This window comes from Plectropomus leopardus, chromosome 9, assembly GCF_026936395.1.
Source record: "Plectropomus leopardus strain MGB_pleo_1.0 chromosome 9, ASM2693639v1, whole genome shotgun sequence".
Classification (NCBI taxonomy): Eukaryota; Metazoa; Chordata; class Actinopteri; order Perciformes; family Serranidae; genus Plectropomus; species Plectropomus leopardus.
Window position 1 is genome coordinate 23327948 of NC_142184.1, and position 21417 is coordinate 23349364.

At 38.9% G+C, this 21417-nt stretch overlaps 2 protein-coding genes across 2 annotated transcripts; one reads left to right on the forward strand and one right to left on the reverse strand.

The window, feature by feature from the left end:
• The first annotated feature begins 342 nt into the window (after positions 1-342).
• dffa (DNA fragmentation factor, alpha polypeptide) lies at positions 343-11199 on the forward strand. The gene is made up of 6 exons (XM_042491818.2): positions 343-568; positions 1827-1985; positions 2423-2577; positions 5368-5572; positions 6842-6966; positions 8577-11199. The coding sequence occupies exons 1-6, from the start codon at positions 475-477 to the stop codon at positions 8799-8801; spliced, it is 963 nt and encodes a 320-aa protein (XP_042347752.2). The 5' UTR covers positions 343-474; the 3' UTR covers positions 8802-11199.
• A 3278-nt stretch (positions 11200-14477) lies between these two features.
• On the reverse strand, positions 14478-19280 carry masp2 (MBL associated serine protease 2). The gene is made up of 6 exons (XM_042492481.2): positions 19156-19280; positions 18859-19081; positions 18593-18770; positions 16850-16981; positions 15579-15775; positions 14478-15367 (listed from the first exon to the last, which is right to left on the reverse strand). Exons 1-6 carry the CDS (start codon positions 19161-19163, stop codon positions 15206-15208), a joined length of 900 nt encoding a protein of 299 aa, XP_042348415.1. The 5' UTR covers positions 19164-19280; the 3' UTR covers positions 14478-15205.
• Positions 19281-21417: the final 2137 nt, after the last annotated feature.

A 21417-nucleotide genomic window follows, 5' to 3' on the forward strand; every position in this document is an offset into this window, starting at 1 on the left:
TGATTCTTTAAAACATTATTACAACTTCTAGGTAACATTAGCCAGTTTTGTGGAAACATCCTCTGCTAGCTGGGAAATGGATTTGGGGTCTGGGCCCGTGGAGTATTTGCGTCTGGTTTAAATTCAGTTTTTCTGAATGATGCACCCACATCTTCAATTCAATTTTCAAAGACTTTGAGATCAACATCTCATGTTTTGGGCTGTTTTAGATGGAAAGTGTGAACTTTATACATCTAACATTCATATTGGCTGAAATAACAGAGATACCACTGTAGGAGTTAGCAAGAGCCAAAGGGTGGCAGTATTGCAACACCAAGGATGCGAGCTGCCGTAACACAGTAGAAGAAGAGGAAGAAGCCACCGCAGCGGTTCCGTGTTCGAAACCTGCAGAAGACGAGAGTTAACTGTCTGTGTCTGACAGCATCAGGATAATAAAAGAAAGAAGAAAACTGCGTTTCTCTGCAGAAAGCCAAAATGACAGATAGGAGACCGTGCAGAGTGTGCAACTTTACGCGACAGAAATCATACGGGCTGGTCGTTCCTTCTTTAGATGAGCTGAAGATAAAGGGTGAGTTGTCAAAAAACGGCTATAACTTTTAATCGTGTGTCTAACGTTAGACGAAAGGCTCTAAACTTAATAGAAATGTTTGATTCAAGTGTAAGAGAAATGTTGTATTGTATTTCCTGTCATCTTAGTTTGCATTAGTCTATGGCATGGATGCTGTACGTTTTGTCAAAGTGAAACACAATGTTCCAGTGATCTTCAGCACTAGTTTTTAAACCTCTCTCATCTCTGCCATTGGAATTTGATAAACATTTAAAACTTGCTCTTTACTTATAATCCATGTAGCCAGTAATGTCCTACAGAGATACAAAATCTCTTCTTCCAGAGAGTCTTATCCATCATGATCACGGACGAGCTTAGTGTAGCAATATTTTCATCGTGTTCAAACTCGCAGGGGCCCAAACATGAAAAGTCAGGCAAGACCTCCCTCCTGTCCTGCTCATTCCTCGCATGCTACTCAGCAGGCGTTGCCCAGATCAATGCACACCTCATGGTCTCTGGAAACATTTAAATTACGGCATCTAAAAAAGGAAAGTACCATGTTTGTGCCATCGTTTTGTTTTCTTTTTAAACCAAATTCATCTCTGATATTTAGATGTGATAAAGTCCTGTAACTGGAGACAAAATCAAGAATGATATTTGGAAAACTTTCACTTGCTAATTCACCATGTTAACCAAAGCTATCCATTGTAAACAAGTGTGTTATTAACATGTATTACACAGTACTGAATCAAACAGTCTCTGAGAGCTTATACAATACACACATGCATTGAAAAAAACAAACAATTGAACATTTTAAAAAAAAATTGCATCATGGTGCTGCTTTACATGTGAATTTAAAAAAAAGAAGAAGAAAAATACCAGTAAAGATTCATTGGGGTCTGCAACTAAAACCACCAGGGCCAAACCCACATATGGATTTATCATTACAATAGAATATGGATACTTTTAAAAGGCAGGCCTAGGGGATTAAGCAGCACAACTTCTCAACAGCAGTGACAAATAGGAGCAGTGGTGGTGACAGAGGACAGACGGATGTGTTTACTGAAGAACAGAAGACACTGGTATTTGCTTGAATTCTCAAATGATCAGTTAGTGTGCGAGTTGTTACTGGCTGAAATATTTAGCGGATATATAACTCAAGGACTGATTGTTACGATTGTTTTGTTATGAAGTATATGGCTAAAGAGTATCAAAGTTCTCTTCTCGGGATATTCACATACAGTCTGTAAAGTCTGCCATTTCTCTGTTCTTCCCACAGGATCTGAGTTTCTTGGATTCAGCTCTGATGAGGAGCTCACAGTGGTCCTAGAGGATGATGGGACGATAGTAGCGGATCAAGCCTACTTTTTATGTTTACCTTTAAACACAAAGTTCATGCTGTTGCATGAAAAAGAGACGTGGTCCCCAGCTCGCAGGAGTAAGCAAGTTTTTTTTCTATCTGGGATTTGTCTAAAGTCTGGACTGGGGCTGGGAAATATGGAAAAAGTCAAATATCAGAACATTTTTGACCAAGTACCTCAATATTGATATTGAGACAATATTTAACGGTTGACTATTGGTGCTTTTACTAAATATTTACACCATGAGATTTATGAGCAATAATAGTGTAGATATAATGAGCTACAACAGTATGGTCAGAAAATTACATCACTTTACTGTAATGCAGTCTTTAAAACCAAGAAAAGACGAGACTTATGCTATTACGATATCCAAAATCTAAAACGATATCCAGTCTCATATCACAACATTTTTAATATCAAATATGTTGCGCAGCCCTAGTCTGGATGGATTATAATAATTTCAACATGAAATGCATATTGTTGTATTTTGGTACTATTTTATTATTCATTGTAGTGGATGGTGGTACAGCCTGGATGGCCAGGGACTCTATGGTGCTTGGGAACGATGTTTTGGACGCCTCCAGTGCTGCAGCACCCTGGTGGCATCTGTCTCAGCAGCTGAAGCAGGACCTTACCAGCATCATCCTCATGTCAGAGGAAGACTTACAGGTACAAGCATTATTCCCCTATTTCACCAACAGTGTTTGCTCTCATGCCTAAATATCCCAGCATGCACCAGGAAAAAATGATAAGGAAATAGTACTTTTCAAATCAGTCGTCACCATGAGCTTTTGTATTCGCAGTCACGTTAAAAGATAAGGTTTGGTGATATTTTGCATTGTTGTTATTGTCAGCAATTCCCATAGAAAAACACTAACAATAAACTGATCCTACTAAAAATGGTGAAAATGATTTAAATATAGCGCACACTTAAACTGATAATGATTTTCTTAGGTGGGACTTTTTCTAGGTGGCTAAAGTATGTTTTGCTGCTACCCCTGTCCACCACAGTAAATTGCTAATCCTCGGTGTTCAGGCTTGCTTCTCCAAACTCAGGGTGTGCTGACCTACATCTACTGTATTCAAAGCACTGACAATAGACAAGAACCACATACAGCGCCGCTTTAAGATCCAAACTATCACTTTAAATCGTAGATGGTTCTTGCAGCAACACAGGAAAGCGACAAATATAGAACAATGAGGAGTATGGTCAGCAGGAAATGAGGATCAACCTTTGACCCAAAGTAAACATCAACATGTTGATATCCAAATTGGCACTCAAGTTTATCACAACTGCCCGACAACACACGGCCTGCAGCAAGACAAACTTCCAAAGGCTCAGTTGGCAACCCAATCAACCCAAAACACATACACAAAGAGGAAACCTAACTACATTAATACAAACCAATCAAAGCATGAGCTGTAGCTGCTTGCTTACAACAGTCTCCAGAAACAAAATCCACAGAAATCCCTGCATGATACAATGCTAAAGACCAGAGCCACTTTCATCTACACTGATAACAAGCGCCTGAACTAATTTCAGCATTCTCAAACCTCAAGGGTCATAAATCAAACTGGTCACCAGTGTAGCAAGCAGCAGCTCCGCATGTGTCACTAGACTTAAAGTTACCAAACAGGTTTGCATCCAGGACGAGCGTCTGTCACAAAAGGGCTCAGGGAATGTGACAAAGCGGAAGTCCACGCAAGATATTTACATAGAGATGGGAGAGTGATACTGAAGCTCCGGTTTCAAAACTTCAAAACTGTCCAAAAGCTTTGGAAAGCACTTTACTCTGTTTGACAGTTTTGAAAGTCTTGCAGCTAAACTCTGTTACTATGCAAAGGAGAATAACAGAAATACAGTGATGTACTTTAGAAAAACATAATCATAAATATGAGAACATTTTTACCTGACATTAAGTGATAGCTATACGATTGATAAGCTAATTTTAAGAATGCAATTTCCCAATCCTATCCCATTGCAATTCATATAAAACATAACATAAATATCTCACATTAAGTTTAAACATGTGAATCCACAATGACACTGAGTCCAAATTACACTAAGATGGCACATTAAGGTTTTATTTGTTGGCTTTTTGGAGAATGCATTAATGAATTATTGTACTGAAACATATTGCACAATGTCAACTATATTTATTGCAGCACTTGTGATAAAAAAATGTTACAGATTTAATAATAACATGCAGGCTCGTTGAACCTTAATAAATAAAACTATTAAAAACAGTGAGGCATTGTGGTGCTTCAGCCCATCTTGTAGGGCTGTTAGACATCTTGCAAACCACCAGATGTCACTATGTTTGCTGCGATTAAGGCTTTGAAACTTTGAACCTTTTTGCTTTGGCACAAGTAGAATGAAAGCCCCAAAGCTTCATTCACCCATCATGTCCATCTCCATACATTAATAGTGGAATATATATTTCATCCACTTTTAAAGTTACTTCCGCCTTTGCAAGTCACATCAGGCCAACTCTGAGCTGTTCATCTAAAGGCCAGCTTTTTGATACCTCCTCTCACTGCAATCGAGTACTCTTGTCTACATTCATGGCAAGCCACAGCTCATTTCAAACAAGCCCAATGATGCAGGGTGGATGCCAGCAGTAGGATGGGAGAGACAGTGAGCACAAAGGCCGGCATTTATAGCTCAAGGGCCCAGAGGAGCCCAATCAGCTGACGATTTCCCTTTTTCAGACAATATACTGCCGAGGTTGACCAGGGAAGCCTCCAAGACAGTGGGAGGGGTGTCCTGCATCAGACCGCGAATGTTTTCAAAAATCAATGAAAAAAAAACAATCAACACTTTAGTGAGCCACATTGTTGTGACATTTTACCTTAGTAATGCGGGGACTGTTGCATATTGTGTATTATTACTCAGTGTTGCATACACTGTGAATACTTACTAATGCGTGTTTATCTGCTGCTAAAAAGTCTCAAACAATTTAACTTTTTACTCTTGTTTCGAGTAATTTTTGCTAAAAACTACAGTGCCTAGCTGCTTTAGGAAATTAGATTAATTAATAATTAATAAAAAAAATTAAACTATGAATTTGTTACCATTTGTAAGATTCATGTCATCAGTAGGAGCCTATGGGGTCACAGACAGGGTACAATATAATGTAAGTCAGACAGTCTTTTTTTTTTTAACAGAATTTGTTAACAACATGAAAAATATACGGTAACACTGTAAATGCCAGCAAAAGTTTAAGTAAAACCCACCCCTATCTTTGCCTGCTTTCTGTTTTCACCTTGCTATATTTCCATTTTTTTGGGTGCTGTGTCCACAGTAGCTTCCTCTTGGATGTGTGATGCATATGGTGTGGCAGTTTGTCACTCATCTTACTGCCTTGTGACTTTTTTGCTGTTCGTGTGGAGCACCACATTTGACATACTGCAGTGTTCTCAAAGTACATAGTTGCTCTGTGTCACCTGCTGTTCCAGACTTTAGTGGATGCCCCGTGCCCTGAGCTAGCGTCTGCTCTGGGCTTCCAAGAGAAGAAGGCCGAGGACCTGCAGGAAACAATGCAGAGAGTTTTGGACCGACGAGAGGAGGAGAGGCAGTCCAAGGAGTTGCTCCAGCTCTACCTGAAAGCTGCGGAGAAAGAGGACGGACAGCAGGAAGAGCCAGGTCAGCCCAGTCAGGAAGGTAAGGGTGTGTCACTGTGTGGTGGTTTTTAATTTGATGTATTGTATTTCAGTCTGGTTAAAGACAAACTTCACAATAAGAGCCAGCAGTGGCTTAAACAAAAAAAGTCTCAAGCAGCCATATCTACCTATTGATTGCTATAAAAAATCTCTGTAATACATAATTTATTGGTCCGTGACTCTAAATGTGGTTCTGTTTTTGTGATAATCATTTATCTTCCTCTTTCCTATAATAAAATATTTGAATGAACAGCTGTGATCAATAAACACGAGTAAAACATTCAGCAAACTAATCAATATTAACCTATGATTGTGTCGCCCTGCAGGAGGGTAATGACCCATGTCCTGCTTGGTCTTTTGATGACGGTCAGAGACATTGCTAACAAAATCTTGAACAACATGTAATAATAAATTCTGAGGAATCAAAATATCAAAAATAATTATTGTATAAACAATAAATATTAAAACAAATATTTAATGCATTCACATCTTTTAGTTTTTGTCAAGGAAATAATAAAAATCATGAATTGAAGTCTGGGCAGTGATAATAAGTGGGACCTGCCCCATTTGGTCATGAAATACGATGTCTTGGACTTGATGGGTTTGGGTGAGCTAACGTTACATGCAGTTGCTGGACAGAGCCATGATCTGATCACAGACCAACCACAAGGAACACTAATGTGCACATTTAGTTAAAAAACATCAGTCAACATCATGTAAATTGTGTTTTTTAATTTTGTGGAAGCGTTTTTCAGTCAAAGTCGAATAACAAAGATATGATGGATAACACTGGGACTTGCCATGCCTGTCCCATTGACTTTAATACAAGCAGCACCTAAGTCTGGTTCCAAATGCAGAATTTGAATGCTGTCACTGATGTAATGACTCGCCCCTCTTTTATAGTTTCCTTGGTTTTTCTATGTGCAAAATGGCAAAGCATGTTGTCACAACAACAAAATGAATCAAGCAGGATTTGTTCTACTTAAAACAACAGCATTTAAACTAAAATGTATAGTATTAAAACAACAGTAGCATTATTTCTTAGCCTGTTATTTTTCTTTGTGCCAACACTAATAAATAAGTATACAGTCTATTCCTCCAGTGCTTTTGTATTTCACCGGCTCAGGGAGGAATAGCCATACTTGTGCCTTTAGGCCACTAGATGGAACCATTGTTGCTACTGAATAATCTCACCTCTTGTAGTGATTTATTGTCACTGTACACTTATAAAACAAATAATCCTGAAAGAGAATCCATTTTAATGCGTCAGGGGCTGGAGACGTGGAGGTGGATGGGATGGAGGTGGACTCTGCGTGTGGATTCACGTCCAGGACACTGATGGTCCTGAAGGGCAAAACAAACCCAGAGACCAGACTCTCCACTGAGGATCTGCAGGTAATCACTCACACCACTAATCCAGTCTGATTCAAAACGTGTGCAGCTTATGCTGTAACTTACCCTGTCAAGTCTAGTAAGCAGCTGAAAAAATGACGAAGCAATTATGTGAAGCTGCAAGTCCTGACACAACACACCCATACTTTATCAGTGACTCTTTCACATTATCACAAAGGGAGTTTGCTTTAGACAAAATGCATGCGGGAGATTTTGTCCATCCTCACTAACATACACAAGGAGAGCAAAACATTAGGATCACCTTTCAATATAATTCAGTCCAATACTTCAACACCGCCAACGACAGCCACAACTGTGTCAACAAAACCTGAACATTATGAGCTTTCCAAAGAATCGGATGTATTCATAGAAATAGTATAACAACCATTCCCTTTCAAAGCAGCATAGCAGGGCAGTCAGACAGATGGCCATTTTGCCATTTTACCGTTGCCTTTGCAAATCATATGAACTTCCATATTAACAAACCAACTTGTATATAACTAAACCTCTATATAACTAAAAGACTAAAAAAGATGTTTGTTTTTTTTAAAAAATGGTTTCTCTCAAGTTTGAATAAGTGCATTTTATGATGAGTTAATAAGGCAGTTAAGCTAACAACAGACTTAGTTTGGTAAAGAGTGAAACTTGGATTGGTGCACAGTTGTATTTTTCTGTTTTACAAGGAAAATGGGTGAAAAAAGGCCAAATCAGAGTTCTTAAATTAGTAAGTGTGACACACTTTAACACCTAACTGACGTGTGTTTTCAGCTAAAAACAACTGACAGTTTCTTTTGCACTAGTCAAATGACCACAGCAGACGATTCAGTGTCCTTTCTATTCATTCTATGTTAACTGATTAGTGACAGGGCTGTGTGATTGGACTTAAGTTGGTGTTACCGTTGTTATACAGTGTTCAGGCATACACCAATTACAGATGCCTCCTTTATTTTTTAAATTGTAGTCAGACGACAGATGCTACAATAATAAACTGAAAGTGTCTGCTCTGTACAGCAGCAGAGTCGAAGCACAGAGCAGCAGCAATCAGATTTCACTCATTATTTGACAAATATAAGGAGAGCTGACCGACAAGACAATGTCGGAGGATTTTCTGTCAAAACAAAAAGCAGAGCCAATTTGCCACTATTTTAGAGTTGAACCTGATGCTAATAGAGAACCTAATAACATTTCTGAGAGAATAGTAGTTGGTTACATCACCAAGATGGAGGTGTGCAGCCTGCCACCTGCAGCTCAAAATGCTAATCTCACTGTCATACACGTAACATTTTCTGTGACTACTCTATAATAAAGTCAACTTGTGGTTTTTCCAGTTAAATGCTTTTAATGTGAAGCCGCAGCTGTTTGCATCAGCAGTAACCTAATGTAGCACTCTACAGATATTGAGTGTTATAAACCAATATCTTTTCTTGTAAAATGTTTGCTGAAAATATTTTTTTTTTTTACAATTTTATCAGCTGGTGGGAAAAGTCCCTTACTATGGTTTCCTTAATTGGATTGCATTAGTTTGTACATGTGTATCTAAAAATGATAAGTATGAAGTTTCACATGTTCACCTCTTTGGTGTTTTTAATGAAGCCTCTTCCATGTGTCTTTAGATGGTAGTGAGCAAAGGGGTGGAAGCTATGGAGCAGGTGCTGGGCTGGGACAGAACAAGGATGTCCCAGCTGCTGCAGGCCTGCGAGGCTGAGCTCAACGGACGTCTCCAGCAGGTTCAGGCCATGCAGTCCATCAGGAACACCACACAGCTGGACAGCAGCCAGCAGACCAGTGAGCAGAGTGCAGAGGAAGGTGTAGAAACACCAGCCCAAGGCAGTGACTAGGCTGTGGCTTCACCTGAGCAGAGACTGATAAGAATTCATACTACCTGCCTCAGGGTCAGAAGAATGGGATTTAACTTGTGTTACTGATATAATATCCAAAATGCTGGAATCCATGAATGTTAATGATGTTGACGTTTCATAAAACTGGCAAATCACTTGAATGCTTTTGCCTCAAGAGGAGGCAAAGTCATTTGCACAGGTCATGTTTATCAAAGACACGCGTGCGTCAACAACTGGAATCAACTCCCTATTTGCTCCTTATTTTGATGAGCGCCATGCTGTGAAAGTAATCACAGATAAACATATTCATGTGAAACTTAAAGCAAAACATTTTGGGAAATATGCTCATATGCTTACTTGTCGTGAGTTAGATCAAAAAAGGGATACCACTCATGTGTGTTAGCCAGCTTTGCTTAAATACTGGAAACAGGGACTCTGGCTCTGTCCAAAGATACAAAATCTGTCTACCAGTAACTGTTATATTCCTGTAGTCTCTGCTGGTTGCCTGGAAACCTCACTGCAATAACGAGACTCCAGGACGCAACTGCATGCAGCCAAGAAATAGTCCTGCGTATAACCCCCCGTAAACAACTTGTCGCTTTTGCACTTCAGTGGTACGAATAAACAAATTAGCTATAACATATTATGGGGGGACCTTTTATGCTTTTTCTTATTTTCTGTTGTATATATAATGTTACATTGTTGGATAATTATATCAAATATGGTTTAAAATAATGAGGTAAACGTATGTAAAAGTAATCCCTGTGAGCAAAAACCTCAGGCTTCAGACCATTCCGATTACTCTTTATCGTTTTTGTGTATGTATTTTGTTCACATTTTCATTATGTAGCCCACATTGCTACATATAGCTACATGTTAGCTTCAGGGAAACAAGTGATCTTGGTTATCAATGCTGTTATTTTTTTTTTCTTCCAATTTTGCAGGAACATGTCCAGTTTAAGATTTAGGTTTAGAAGCTTTTATTTGTAATTGTTTCTCACAGCAGTAAGCACATTTTACTCTGCTTCAGGCAGCAGTGATGATGAAGAGACTCTGAGATACGGAGGACTTGTAAATGCTGACCAATCAGAGCAAGGCTTGATTAGCTGTTTCCCCTTATTCGTAGTCTCAGTGCTAAACTATGCTTATGCTAGCTTTGTATTTAGCTGTTAGGCACGTGAGTGGTGTCTTCTCATCTAACTCTTAGAAAGAAAGCAAATTAGCATGATTCTCAAATTGAGGAATTACTGTTTTAAGGTTTTATCTAAACTCACTATTGAATCAACTTTCCAGATTTATTGTTTACATTCTGCTGCCACTTAAACACTGCCAATTCAGACCGAAGATGTGCACTGCAATTTTTTTTTAGAACCTTTGACTAAAAGTAGTAATTTCACTACCTAAAGACACTTTGGATCTCCAGCATATGGCGAGTGACAAAATATATTATTTTGTGTCTGTTGGAACAAATTGTACATGTGCTATCGCTGAAATCATCTACACTTTGAGTATAGGGAATCTCTAGGGAAGTTTAGAGTAGCAATGTGATCGTATTTGAATCAGCTGGCAGCTAGCCCAACCCTGTGCCTCCCAACATCCTCCTGCGTGTTGTCTTTCCTACTGACTCCTGCAAAAACGGACAATTGTTATGTTCTCACTAAAATTTAGAGCTGGGTATAGTCTAAAAAATACAATACCGGTACCCTTTAAATGATACTGATACTAGTAGAGTGCTTCATGTGATACATTATTTTTACTACTTAGTGCAATACCCATCGTGTGAAAGGAGGCATTCAGTTGCGTAAAATGCTGCCAGATATCATTGGCATGTAATACAGCAATACTGTCGAACATTTTGTGGCACCTAGGCACACTGAACTGCCAACTCTGTCAAATACACCTCACTCGACTTCACCACAACACAGACTGTATGGATTGGAGCTGCTGCAGTAGTGCGGCAGTCACACTAATCTTGAATAATACACAGTGATTGGCTGCGGGCAAAACTTTACCAATAGTTATTTTTTTCTACATCTGTATTCAGCGCAGGTATTGTTTGACTGGAGAGGTTACGATACTACTTGGTACCGGTTTATTTATACCTTAAAGGTATCTCGTACCGAAACTTAGCACTGCTAAACTTCCATTCCAACTTTTTGTCAGGTTTTAAGGGCACTAGTGGACTCCTAGAATCAAACACTGTCTAGCTTTTGTACATAAACACTTAACACCTAAATGTGGCATTTTCCTTTCCATGTTGTACAACAGTCTTTATGTATGTACATGTATGTTGTAAAATGTAATCATTAACTGATGTATGACATTTAAAGAATCTCTACATGCATAGAGCTGCAACTCATGATTATTCTAAGTGTCAATTAAATCTGTTTTTTCTGGATCACTTGATTGTTTGTTTGATCTATAAAACATAACAAAATGGTTAAATATGTCAACAAGTGTTTCCCAAAACTCAAGATAAAGTACTCATATGTCCACAACCCAAACATATTCGGTTTACTGTCCTAGAGGAGTAAAGAGACCAGAAAATATTCACAATTATGAAGCTGGAATTGAAGAACTTTGCTGATTGCTCAAGCTGATTATCAAATTACTTGGCGACTAATTTAATAGTTTTCAGTTAATCAGTTAATCATTGCAGCTCTTTACATGGAACAATAAATGGTCGAAATACCATATGTGAGTATAGAAACTCTTCTCAAGTCACAAAGTAACTGTACAACACTACTTTTACAGGGACATTGAATGCAGACAGAAACTGCAGAATGATACTGAGAGTAACATTTTTCCTGGGAAATATGCAAATGCTGATATCAACCAAATAAATTTGTATAAAAGCTACATTTGAAAGGGGAACGCAGACTAATTCATACTTCTAACAAAGAGTATGACAAGATATATCACTTCATGCAGTGAAGCTTCACTGAACACATTATGTGAGTGAGAATGTCAAAGCTTCATCTTTGAGTTGCATAGAACCAATATTTATGGATGAGAGCTTGTCAAAGGCCAGCTTTTATATACTATTATGGAGGTTATGTATCAGTCTAGTGGCTGTGTGATGTAAGATAGTGTGTACAGTGTGTGCAGATCTGCGTGACTCAAAGGTCATGTATAAGATAGCATTTGTCATGCCTGTCATCTTTTCATCGGTCTCTTGAACAATGGGCACAAATGATGGCGGATGAATTTGCAGAGATCATCTTCTTGTGTTTGGTGAGATTGAGATGTCACCAGCGGCTTGTACTTTAGTATTAGATACAGGGAAAAGTACAGCATTCATCAAGATCTGCTATTTACTCAGTATTGTGTCTATGTCACCCAGTTTCACTCAGAGTAAGCTGTCCCTCTGCTGTCATGCATCAGTTCCCCAACACATACAAACTTTGTATTTAAATTAAATATGCAAGACGAATATTACTGAGTAAGTTGTATATGACTGTACAGTTTGTGACTTAAGGTGCCTTTTAAAAAATACGGTGAATGGTGGTTGGGGGGATTTTCTAAAATAAACCAGCCCTCAAACTTTTGATAGTGCTGTTGTCCCACTCGTTGTTTTTTTTTTATTAATAAGTAAAAATAGACTGACAAATCTCAGAAGAAGATTCTGTATTCTAGAGACACTACGTCTTCTGAAGATCTAATCAAAAGCACAATTTAAGATTTGGGTTATAACTGAGGAGCTTTTCTTTTTAAGAATTAAATGTACATACCCTTAAACAGTATTTCCCAAAGCTCTCCTCAAGTACCACTAGTCCTGCATGTTTTAGATCTCTCCCTGCTCCCACACAGCTTATTCAAATGATCAACACAGTATGAACACCTGAAGCTGCTTGATGAGATGATAATTTGAATCAGCTGTGTGGGAGCAGGGAGAGATCTAAAACATGCAGGACAAGTGGTACTCAAGGAGAGGTTTTAGAAACGCTGCCACCAAAACCCTGCTTCTCAAACTATGAAATGTGTGCCACTTCTGGTACGCAAGCTCCCTCCAGTGTTACGTAGAGGAATCCCCAAATTATTCTGAAAATATTAAATAAATATTTATAAATGCATAAATACATTGTCGTGGGAAACCATTAAGTCCATTTTATTATTCATCAAAATTATTTTCCACATAATATCTATAAAGCTATAATCTATGAAGAAAATCATGTCCCTCTTCTTCCTAAAAAAGTTTGTGTTACCGAAAACTTTTGCGGTGAGAAATAGGCAATGCAGTCACAGAGTCTTGATTCATGTTTGATCAACCCTTCCTTGTTGAACAGTTTGACTGCAGTTCCCGAGCAGTGATTTGCCTGGTTGATAGCTGCTTTAGAGACTCATTTGCTCTGATTGGTTGTTTTCGTTCAAGTTTGAAAAAGCCATTAGAGGCACTACAAGGCAATAGAGAAAGCAGAGGAATAGGATTTTTATCTGTCTTAAGAAAAGCTACCAACTACAACTTCATGTGCTCCATCTGGTGGTACAGTCAATAAATAACATTCTGTTAGGAATAAACCTGCCTCCTGTGTAAACTGTTGATAGCCGAGAGAGATCATAGGTGGAGAGCCTAATATTTTCTGAGGTGGTATTTAGTGTAAAAGGTTTGTGAATTACTGCCCAAAAATACTGATTAATGAATGTTCTTTCATAGTCAGAAACATTAATAACAGAAACCGTGCAATTTATTTTTACATATTTTATACTAAGCTGATACATGAGATGCAGGGTTGTCAAATAAATAGGGATGGGTCTGTTAGCTCTAAGGCTACTGGCTGCATGCTGCTGCTATGTATTTTCCAACAGTTGGTTAATGGGTTTCATGGTGTGCGTAATTCCTGTGGAATTGGCTCCAACTAGGCGGAACAGTTGGAAGCGAGTGGGGTATGGGAGAAGTCGATAACACATGTGTCACACTGTCTTGGTGGACTGGATTATGAGTTAACAGAGCTCTGGTAACAAGTGCAGGTTTGCTCTGTAAGCACCCAGTTGCCCTGAGGACTGTCTGGGCATTTCATGCTAGAAACAAATCTCATCCCATGTGGTCAGATGATTTTTCAGAGAACACATGTCCACCTAAGGCCTTATGATTCTGTTGGGTTGCAAATGCCAAGGTGATGTATGGGTCAGTGCGTACCTTGCCTTGCTACAGGTAAGCTGTAGTGGTCTTCAAAGTGCAAACATGATGAAGTTTAAAAAAGATGCAAGTACACAGTGAAGTAGCGTTCCACAAAAACAAATATCAAACACATAAATCAACACAAGTGCATTTCATTCTCATATCCATGCATTTAAGGTGTGCTCTTCTGCCTCACATATAGAACACAGATGGGAGGAAATATTAGTGAGTGAATGCAGAAGTGTCAGATAAGAGGCAATTTCATGGGACTAAAGAACCCTATATAATGACTGTTTTCAGAAAAGCATATGGGATTGCTGAGAACAAGCTGCATAATGTATGAAGGTTAAATGACTAACATTCACCGCTTCTCTGCATGAAATTAATTTGTTATTTCTGCCAAAGCATTATTATATGTTGCTGTCTTTAGCTGAAAAAGAGCAGAACGGTTTGCATGCAGCTACAGTGCCTTGAGGAATGCTCTTTTCCTTTAATTAAAATGCTTATATGACTTCAGGTTGTATGTTATGGTTGTATGATAAGTTATTGAGTCAAAGTTTCTTTGGATTTTAGAGTTTTCTTTATTTACACAAGTAAGTATATGCTAGCACTCGGGGATGCAATGCAGCAATGAAATGCAATGTTAGAATCGGATTCTGACATTGATGAAAAGCATAGATACTGTATATATTTTGACCAACAAACAAACTTTAGATGACAATGAGTTCAAGTGCTTTGTTGCAAGCAGAAGATACACCCAGGACGATTCCATCAACGAGTGCTTGGACAACGCTTCAGAAACAACTCAAACAACGATGTATCCACGCTGCTGTGTCGCTCATTATGTCAATACAGTTTTAGGGTAAGTATATCAGGGTAACCAATCAGAGGCCAAGTAAGGGAGAGTATGACTGGTAATGCCTTTGCCCTCTCAGGGGAAAAAGTGCTTGTGGCCACGGCCCACTTGATGTTGGGACAGCCCATCTGATTAGGAGTTACACGGCCCCAAAATTGTCAATAGGCTATCTACAGTGTAAGGCTGGTGCAGTGGTGCCAACCATCATCACCTCCCCTTGACCCCTTCAAGTCGATCTGTTCATGCAATGTCAGAGGTCAGGCAGAAATACAGCTGTTAAATGAAATCAAGCAGAAAGAGCACAGTTCGAAATGGATAAAGGACCGAAAAAGTGTGCAGGTGGAGCAGAAAAGCTTGTTCAGACAAAAACTTTTTCTCCAAATCCGACCCTGCATATAATGTTCATGTCAGGCGTGTGCATGCAAGCCATCAGGATTCAACCTTGGTACTGGTGTACTTGATCTTCCATCCCTTGTTCTTCCCACTAGTGTCGGATCTGAACACAACATGCACTTGATAACTTCCCGTGTCAATGCGACTGGGTGGCACTGATCCACAGAAAGGTCCATATTCTTGTCCAGCGGTTGAAATCTTGAAAATGGGAACATCAAACAAGAAGATTCATTAAATGCCTGACTGATTTATATCCAGCCACACTTAATTATGCAGGAAACAGCATGGCTGTATAGTATATCACCCAAGGAGGACAAGTCAGTAACAAACAGCCTCCACAGGCATGAGGAGGAATACATTGCTTATTCATTTTCCTGTGTGTGTCGTGTTCTGAAGTCACATGACTAACCTTCAACATATCATATGGACACGGGACATCTGAGTGTCCCTCTACATCAAAGGGTTCCAGGAAGTCCACGATTATTCTGTAGCCCTCCGGCAGACGGATGATGTGGTCACACTCGCTCATTGGGGGGTAAGGGCTCGGGTAGCCTTGACTGGTCAGAACCCCCGACAGTGAGGTCAACACCTGGCTTTGGCACGGCACTATAAGAAAGACTCATTTACATCCCCTCTACACATTTTGATGAACAAGTCTTATAATATACCTACAACAATAACGTAATGGGTATGAAAAAGTTTTTTGTTTGGAAGAGAATATTTCTTTCATGTCAATTGAGACATTTCCTTCGTTTAGGTTCGCACTGTTGCCCTGCGAAGTGTGCAGTTGTTGTTACAGACAAAAACAAATGAGTATCGCTAAGAGGCTGAGTTCCTGTAATTCATATAATTAGTAGAATCTGTAGGCAGATAATCATTCTTTGCCTATTCAATGGATGATTTGTTTTGTCACCCTTTTTCCTCTAGCGAAGAATAATAATTTAAGGCACATCAACTGGTAATTGTGATTAATTACTCAGTGTCGCTACACTATTTGTGTCGCACACAGGTATCAATTTTTAATGCCATTTTGAAGTTGCTTTTCCCTTGAGAATCGCAGTAATTAACCCTGCCTTACACCAGCTGGCAGAGATCAACTACTTTATGCATCAGTGTGCCTTTTGAGTCTGAAATGAGTTAGTACTGGCCAACTATGATAGAGTGAAATCCAATCTTGCTTGCTATCAACTGTGTGCCCCGTGTAAAATGTCAGAAAATTGTTTTTTGAAGATTTGTTCTGGAGTTCTTTCAATTATTGGGAACATTTTGAAAGACAGATGGCCTTTTCTTCTGAAAATTAGGTTTAATTACAACTGTACATGTTTACAGCACAGCAATTTGGTCTCATTTTCATCTTCTTTTTAAATTAGCAGCATTTTCTATCGAACACCTAAGTACTACACTGATAAATTGTGCCAAGTGAAAGACTTGGTCATTCTTTGGTTATATAATCAACAAATGCTGGTGAATTGAATATGTCGAAGCCAAATACATCACACAGATGTCAGTGTGCACTAATGGAAATCACTTTGCTTTATTACCATTTATATCTGCTGTTTCTGGTGGTGAAGAGCTGAGCAACAGTGTGTTTCGCTCAAGAAACACCATATGCCATATTTACAGAGATTTACAGAGATCACGTAAACATGAGTCTTGAGCGCCAGTCTGCATAGCGCTTACCTGTGCAGGATCTTTTGTTGTCATGGAGAAAAAATCCTTGTCTGCATGTGCAATAATATCCACCGATGTAATTGTGGCAAAGATGATCACACGCTCTCTCTCCATCTATCTTTGTCTGACACTCGTTGATGTCTGTAAGAGACAGAGTGAAACAGTATTATCCATCCATGAGAATACTTAAAGTTGGTAAAGTGAGAGTGTCTTGATATGAATGTAAATCCTAAATGTGCCTAAACTCAATTAGCAGATGTATGATTACTCTTTTAATTTGTATTTTTCCAGTGTGCGTGTGAGAGAGAGTCACCATGACTTTTTAAAGGTAAAGGAGCAGTGTATAGGATTTAGTGGCATCTAGCAGTGAAAACTCCCTCCCTCATTGTTCAGGAGTTTTGTACCAGGAGACAAATTTTCACAGGGGTCTCTTCTTCTCCAAAACAAATGGACCAGGTAATTAAAACTGATTTAAAAAATACTGAATACAGCAGTTTCACTTTAAAAATTTGATGTTTTTCTGCCTCTCTCATTGTAGTGGTCAACATGAAAACGTGAATGGTCCTATCCAAAGTCAATGTTTGGTTTGTCCGTTCTGTACTGTAATAGAAACATGCCAGTGCAACATGACTCACTTCATAGAAGTGAGTCATGTTGAATTTGGTGTGTCTTAACTCTTGCTCACATAAAACTGTTGACTACTGTATTTATGTTGTAGTCTTTCCTCTTTCCTTCTACATCTAAATTTAACATTCCCATGTATACCTGTTACCTGTTATCTGTATTAATTGCATGAAAGCAGAAATTGCTGATGGGCTACTTAAAAAAAAGGATGAATAAAATTTAAAGACATTAACACTTGAATCACAAAAGTAACTGAATGATTTTTTAAAAAAGAGGGTTTCTAATGAAAAAGATCTGGGAAACGACAAATGTAAGGATGCTTGGACAATGCAACTATTTAAACTATCCAATGGATAATGTTGGCATAGTAAGTTTCTGCAAACCCATATATTTGTACTTAATTATGTAATGGATATGTTTAAGCTTAGCATGTGGTGTGGTTAAGAACACTTGGTTATAGTTAGGAAAAGATCATGTTTGAGCTTAAAAAATGACACAATCATGCTGGAGAACTGTCAATGTCCTGATAAAAATAAAACGCCTTTTGTGATACAATCCCAGCAGGAAATGCAAATCTGATGATTCTGTAAAAATAACAACATCTTATTGTGGCACTATCCCTGTGAAAACAATGATGGATGGCTAAAAACTGCTTGGAAACACAGCATTGCCTCGCTTTAAAACAAACAGGTCTTGATGTACGTTGGTCTAGAACAGTGGGCTGCAGTGATCTGAGGCTTCACAGTCATCTTGCCGAGGTGTCACATCATCCACTATCCCCCGTCTTCCTCCTGATTGCAAAGTCAGCTGGTCTACTACGTCACTTTAGAAATTATATGACGAGTATTAAACGTGCAATGTAACATATTAATGGCTTGCAGAAACATACAATGCCAATGTTTTCTTCTGGCGACTGGTCTGTTTCTGTAATACTTCATTAACACTGTGTGCCATTGTACTATTTTTTTTATGTCGTCTTTCCTGTTTCTTTACAAATCTAAATGCAGCATTCCTGTGCATACCTGTGATGTATAATCCTGCTCTTAATTCTCTAAAAACTGTTGGTGCAATTATAGCCACAAAAAAGGTGCCTGCCTGCTGGCAACAAATGTCACTATTCTGCATCACCTTCTGAGGTGTAAAATGCTTGGAAGCCGGTGAATCGGCCCTCGTTAGAGTAGTCACTCCTAAAGACCACTGACATGAGGTTCCCAGCTGACAGTATGATGGTGTTCCTTGGGGTACATTCATGGTTCTTCTCTTCCTCACCGCAGAACCGTAAGGTTTCATTCCCCTCAGCCAAAACCTAGTTTGAAAAGGTCAGAGGCCTTTTAGTGAGCAAGCTACAGACTCCAGTGCAGATAATGGGAGTTGGAGTTTCTCCAGCATGTTACCTGGATGTAGTCATATTCACACTGGTTCGAGGGTTCCATGCTGAAGTGGCTGAAGTAGAGTTTGACCCTGTGGCCATGTGGGACAGTGATGTTCCACACTATGAGCTGGTTGTCAGGGTATGGCTGGGGGAAGTTGGGGGAGGTGAAGCTGCCATATAACCCTGTCATTTCCACACTCAGCGAGACATGGAGGAGGGAAAATAGGACAAATACACAACGCCCACTGGGCAAAATTAGGTGTGACAGCAGCAGTTTCAAGGATTATTTTTGCACAAATAAATGCTAACTGACACTCACCTGCCCATGTTGGCTTCACAGTCCACAGATAGTTTGCGTGTTTTGGAGCAGTTCACCCTCAGTGATCTCAGGGTAAATGAACCCAGCTGTCGAGGCCGGCCGACATTTAGGTAAACAAAGCGAGGCAGGCGCATGATCAGTTTGTCATCATCCCCCACCTCTCTCAGTCACAGAAATCTATCAAACTGATGAATGCCAGGATAATTTATATTCATTCAATCTGTTAAAAAGTTTTTTCTTATTGTTCTATTACTACATATATGTAGGAAATGTAGTTTAGATGGATATAACAAAAACAACTATTTGCTTAGAATTCATTGCTTTTAGGAAGGAAGAATGACAACACTGACTTGGTTTACCAAATCATAAAACTAAACCTAAAATAACATAAAAATTTAATACCATCTCTGTAGTTTTTGTCACCTATGATTGATAAAATGTATTGTTTTTGTTTTAAATTTAAAGTCATGGAAAACCTGATAAAATCATGGAATCTCATGACTCATCGCATCTTCCATTGAAATTTTTTGTAAAAGTCATGGAGTTTTGTTGTGTGCAATGAAATTGTTACAGTAATATTTAGTAAAAAGATCTTCCATGTCATGCAACATCACAGCGAATTTATTGTCTGAAGCTGTCCATGTAATGTAGCTTTAACATGTGTTGAAACATTTTGCTACCATCACGCAAAATCCTTCATCTTCTCCCCCCAATTCATCTCTCTCCATGCATGCAAACTGAAATTATGTCTGAATATAGTTTAAATCTGAGTATGTTTGGGAAATGCCCAGCAAGGAAAAATATGTATTATAGTTCCTTGAAAAGTCATGAAAAAGTTTTGAAATTTCGTCCATGAAAATGTGTGGGAGCCCTGGGCCTGTGAAACATCAGAGCAGTGGCAGCCCCAGATATTTTTCATATGGGTGGCCAGATGGGGCCGCTGAAAATCTTGGGGTGGCACACCAAAACCAAAAGCCATAACTGAATTTCAGGAATTTTATTATAGGCTAGTTCAAAACTATCAATGTCAAGAGAAGTAGGGAACCATGTTGCTGTAATTTAGACTGATTAGAGTTAAGAAAACACTCAGAATGTTTACATGATGTTAGAGAAAGTCGAATTATTGTGTTAGTCTAACTAAAACTGGACTTTGAAAATACATGTAAACATGTCAGTCTGACTGTAATAGTACTAAAGCGAATCTCTCAAAATCAGATTAACACAGCCAGATAATGCAAGTCAAGCTATGCAGTCATGTAAACACCTTAGTCAGATTTAAACTGTCTGAGGCACTCTGCGTGTGCTCCTAGTCGCTGCACTGGCCTCCCTTGGTGGTTAGGGATGGGGACTGTTCATTACTTATGAGTGGTGAAGGGGTGCTGCATAATGGGTAAAGCATTCAAACAAATGTAAGTACTAAGGAGGGACTTATGTTTTTAATTTTGGCTTTGGCAAGGGACATACAGCTTGAAAAGGTATTATTTTATATTTATTTTAAATTTAAAATTCACAACATTGACCCCAAGTTGCTCCCTAGCAGTTGCCATCAGTGTGTGTGTGAATGGGTGAATGAGAGGCAAATTGTAAAGCGCTTTGTCTGTTAAGGTAGAAAAGTGCCATGTGAGTGCAGTCAATTTACCATAATTACTGCAACAGGGCCAGAAACAGTTGTTGGTACATCAAAAACAGTTTCCCAGTGAATGAAACCTGATTGCATAGGATTTTTTTTATGTCTGCTAAATGCTGAATGTGAGGTCAGACTTCATTGTAAAGGCTTTTATAATGAGGGAGTATTCATGCTGTCTGTTTTGATGAAATATGGATATTGAGGTTATTCAGAAGAGATGGCACATTTTAACCAGCAACATGATAAGTAAGCCTGTGATGACCAGCACCACTTTTCACAATGCTAAAGCACTAATGGCTAGTATTTAAAGTGAATTATAATAATTATCCATGTAAACATCAATATTAATTTCCCTTTGCAAATGACCTCTCTGATGGGGCTCTTTTTAAATGGTGCCATAACCTTTTCCTTTTCGCCCAATTGTGAGCTAGTGAGATGCTGAGCCACTGTGGAGGCTGATGGCAGATGTTTTCCTCTTGGATGTCACCCAGGTGCCACTCAAGCTTTGTTTCCCCAGCAGAAATGACACCCTCTGGTGCTAAACAAAGCATTCCTGGAAAAATCCAACGTCATCATGAAATAAACAGCTGTTAAAATTGATTGTAGCATAACGCTCTATGTGTCATGCAGACCCA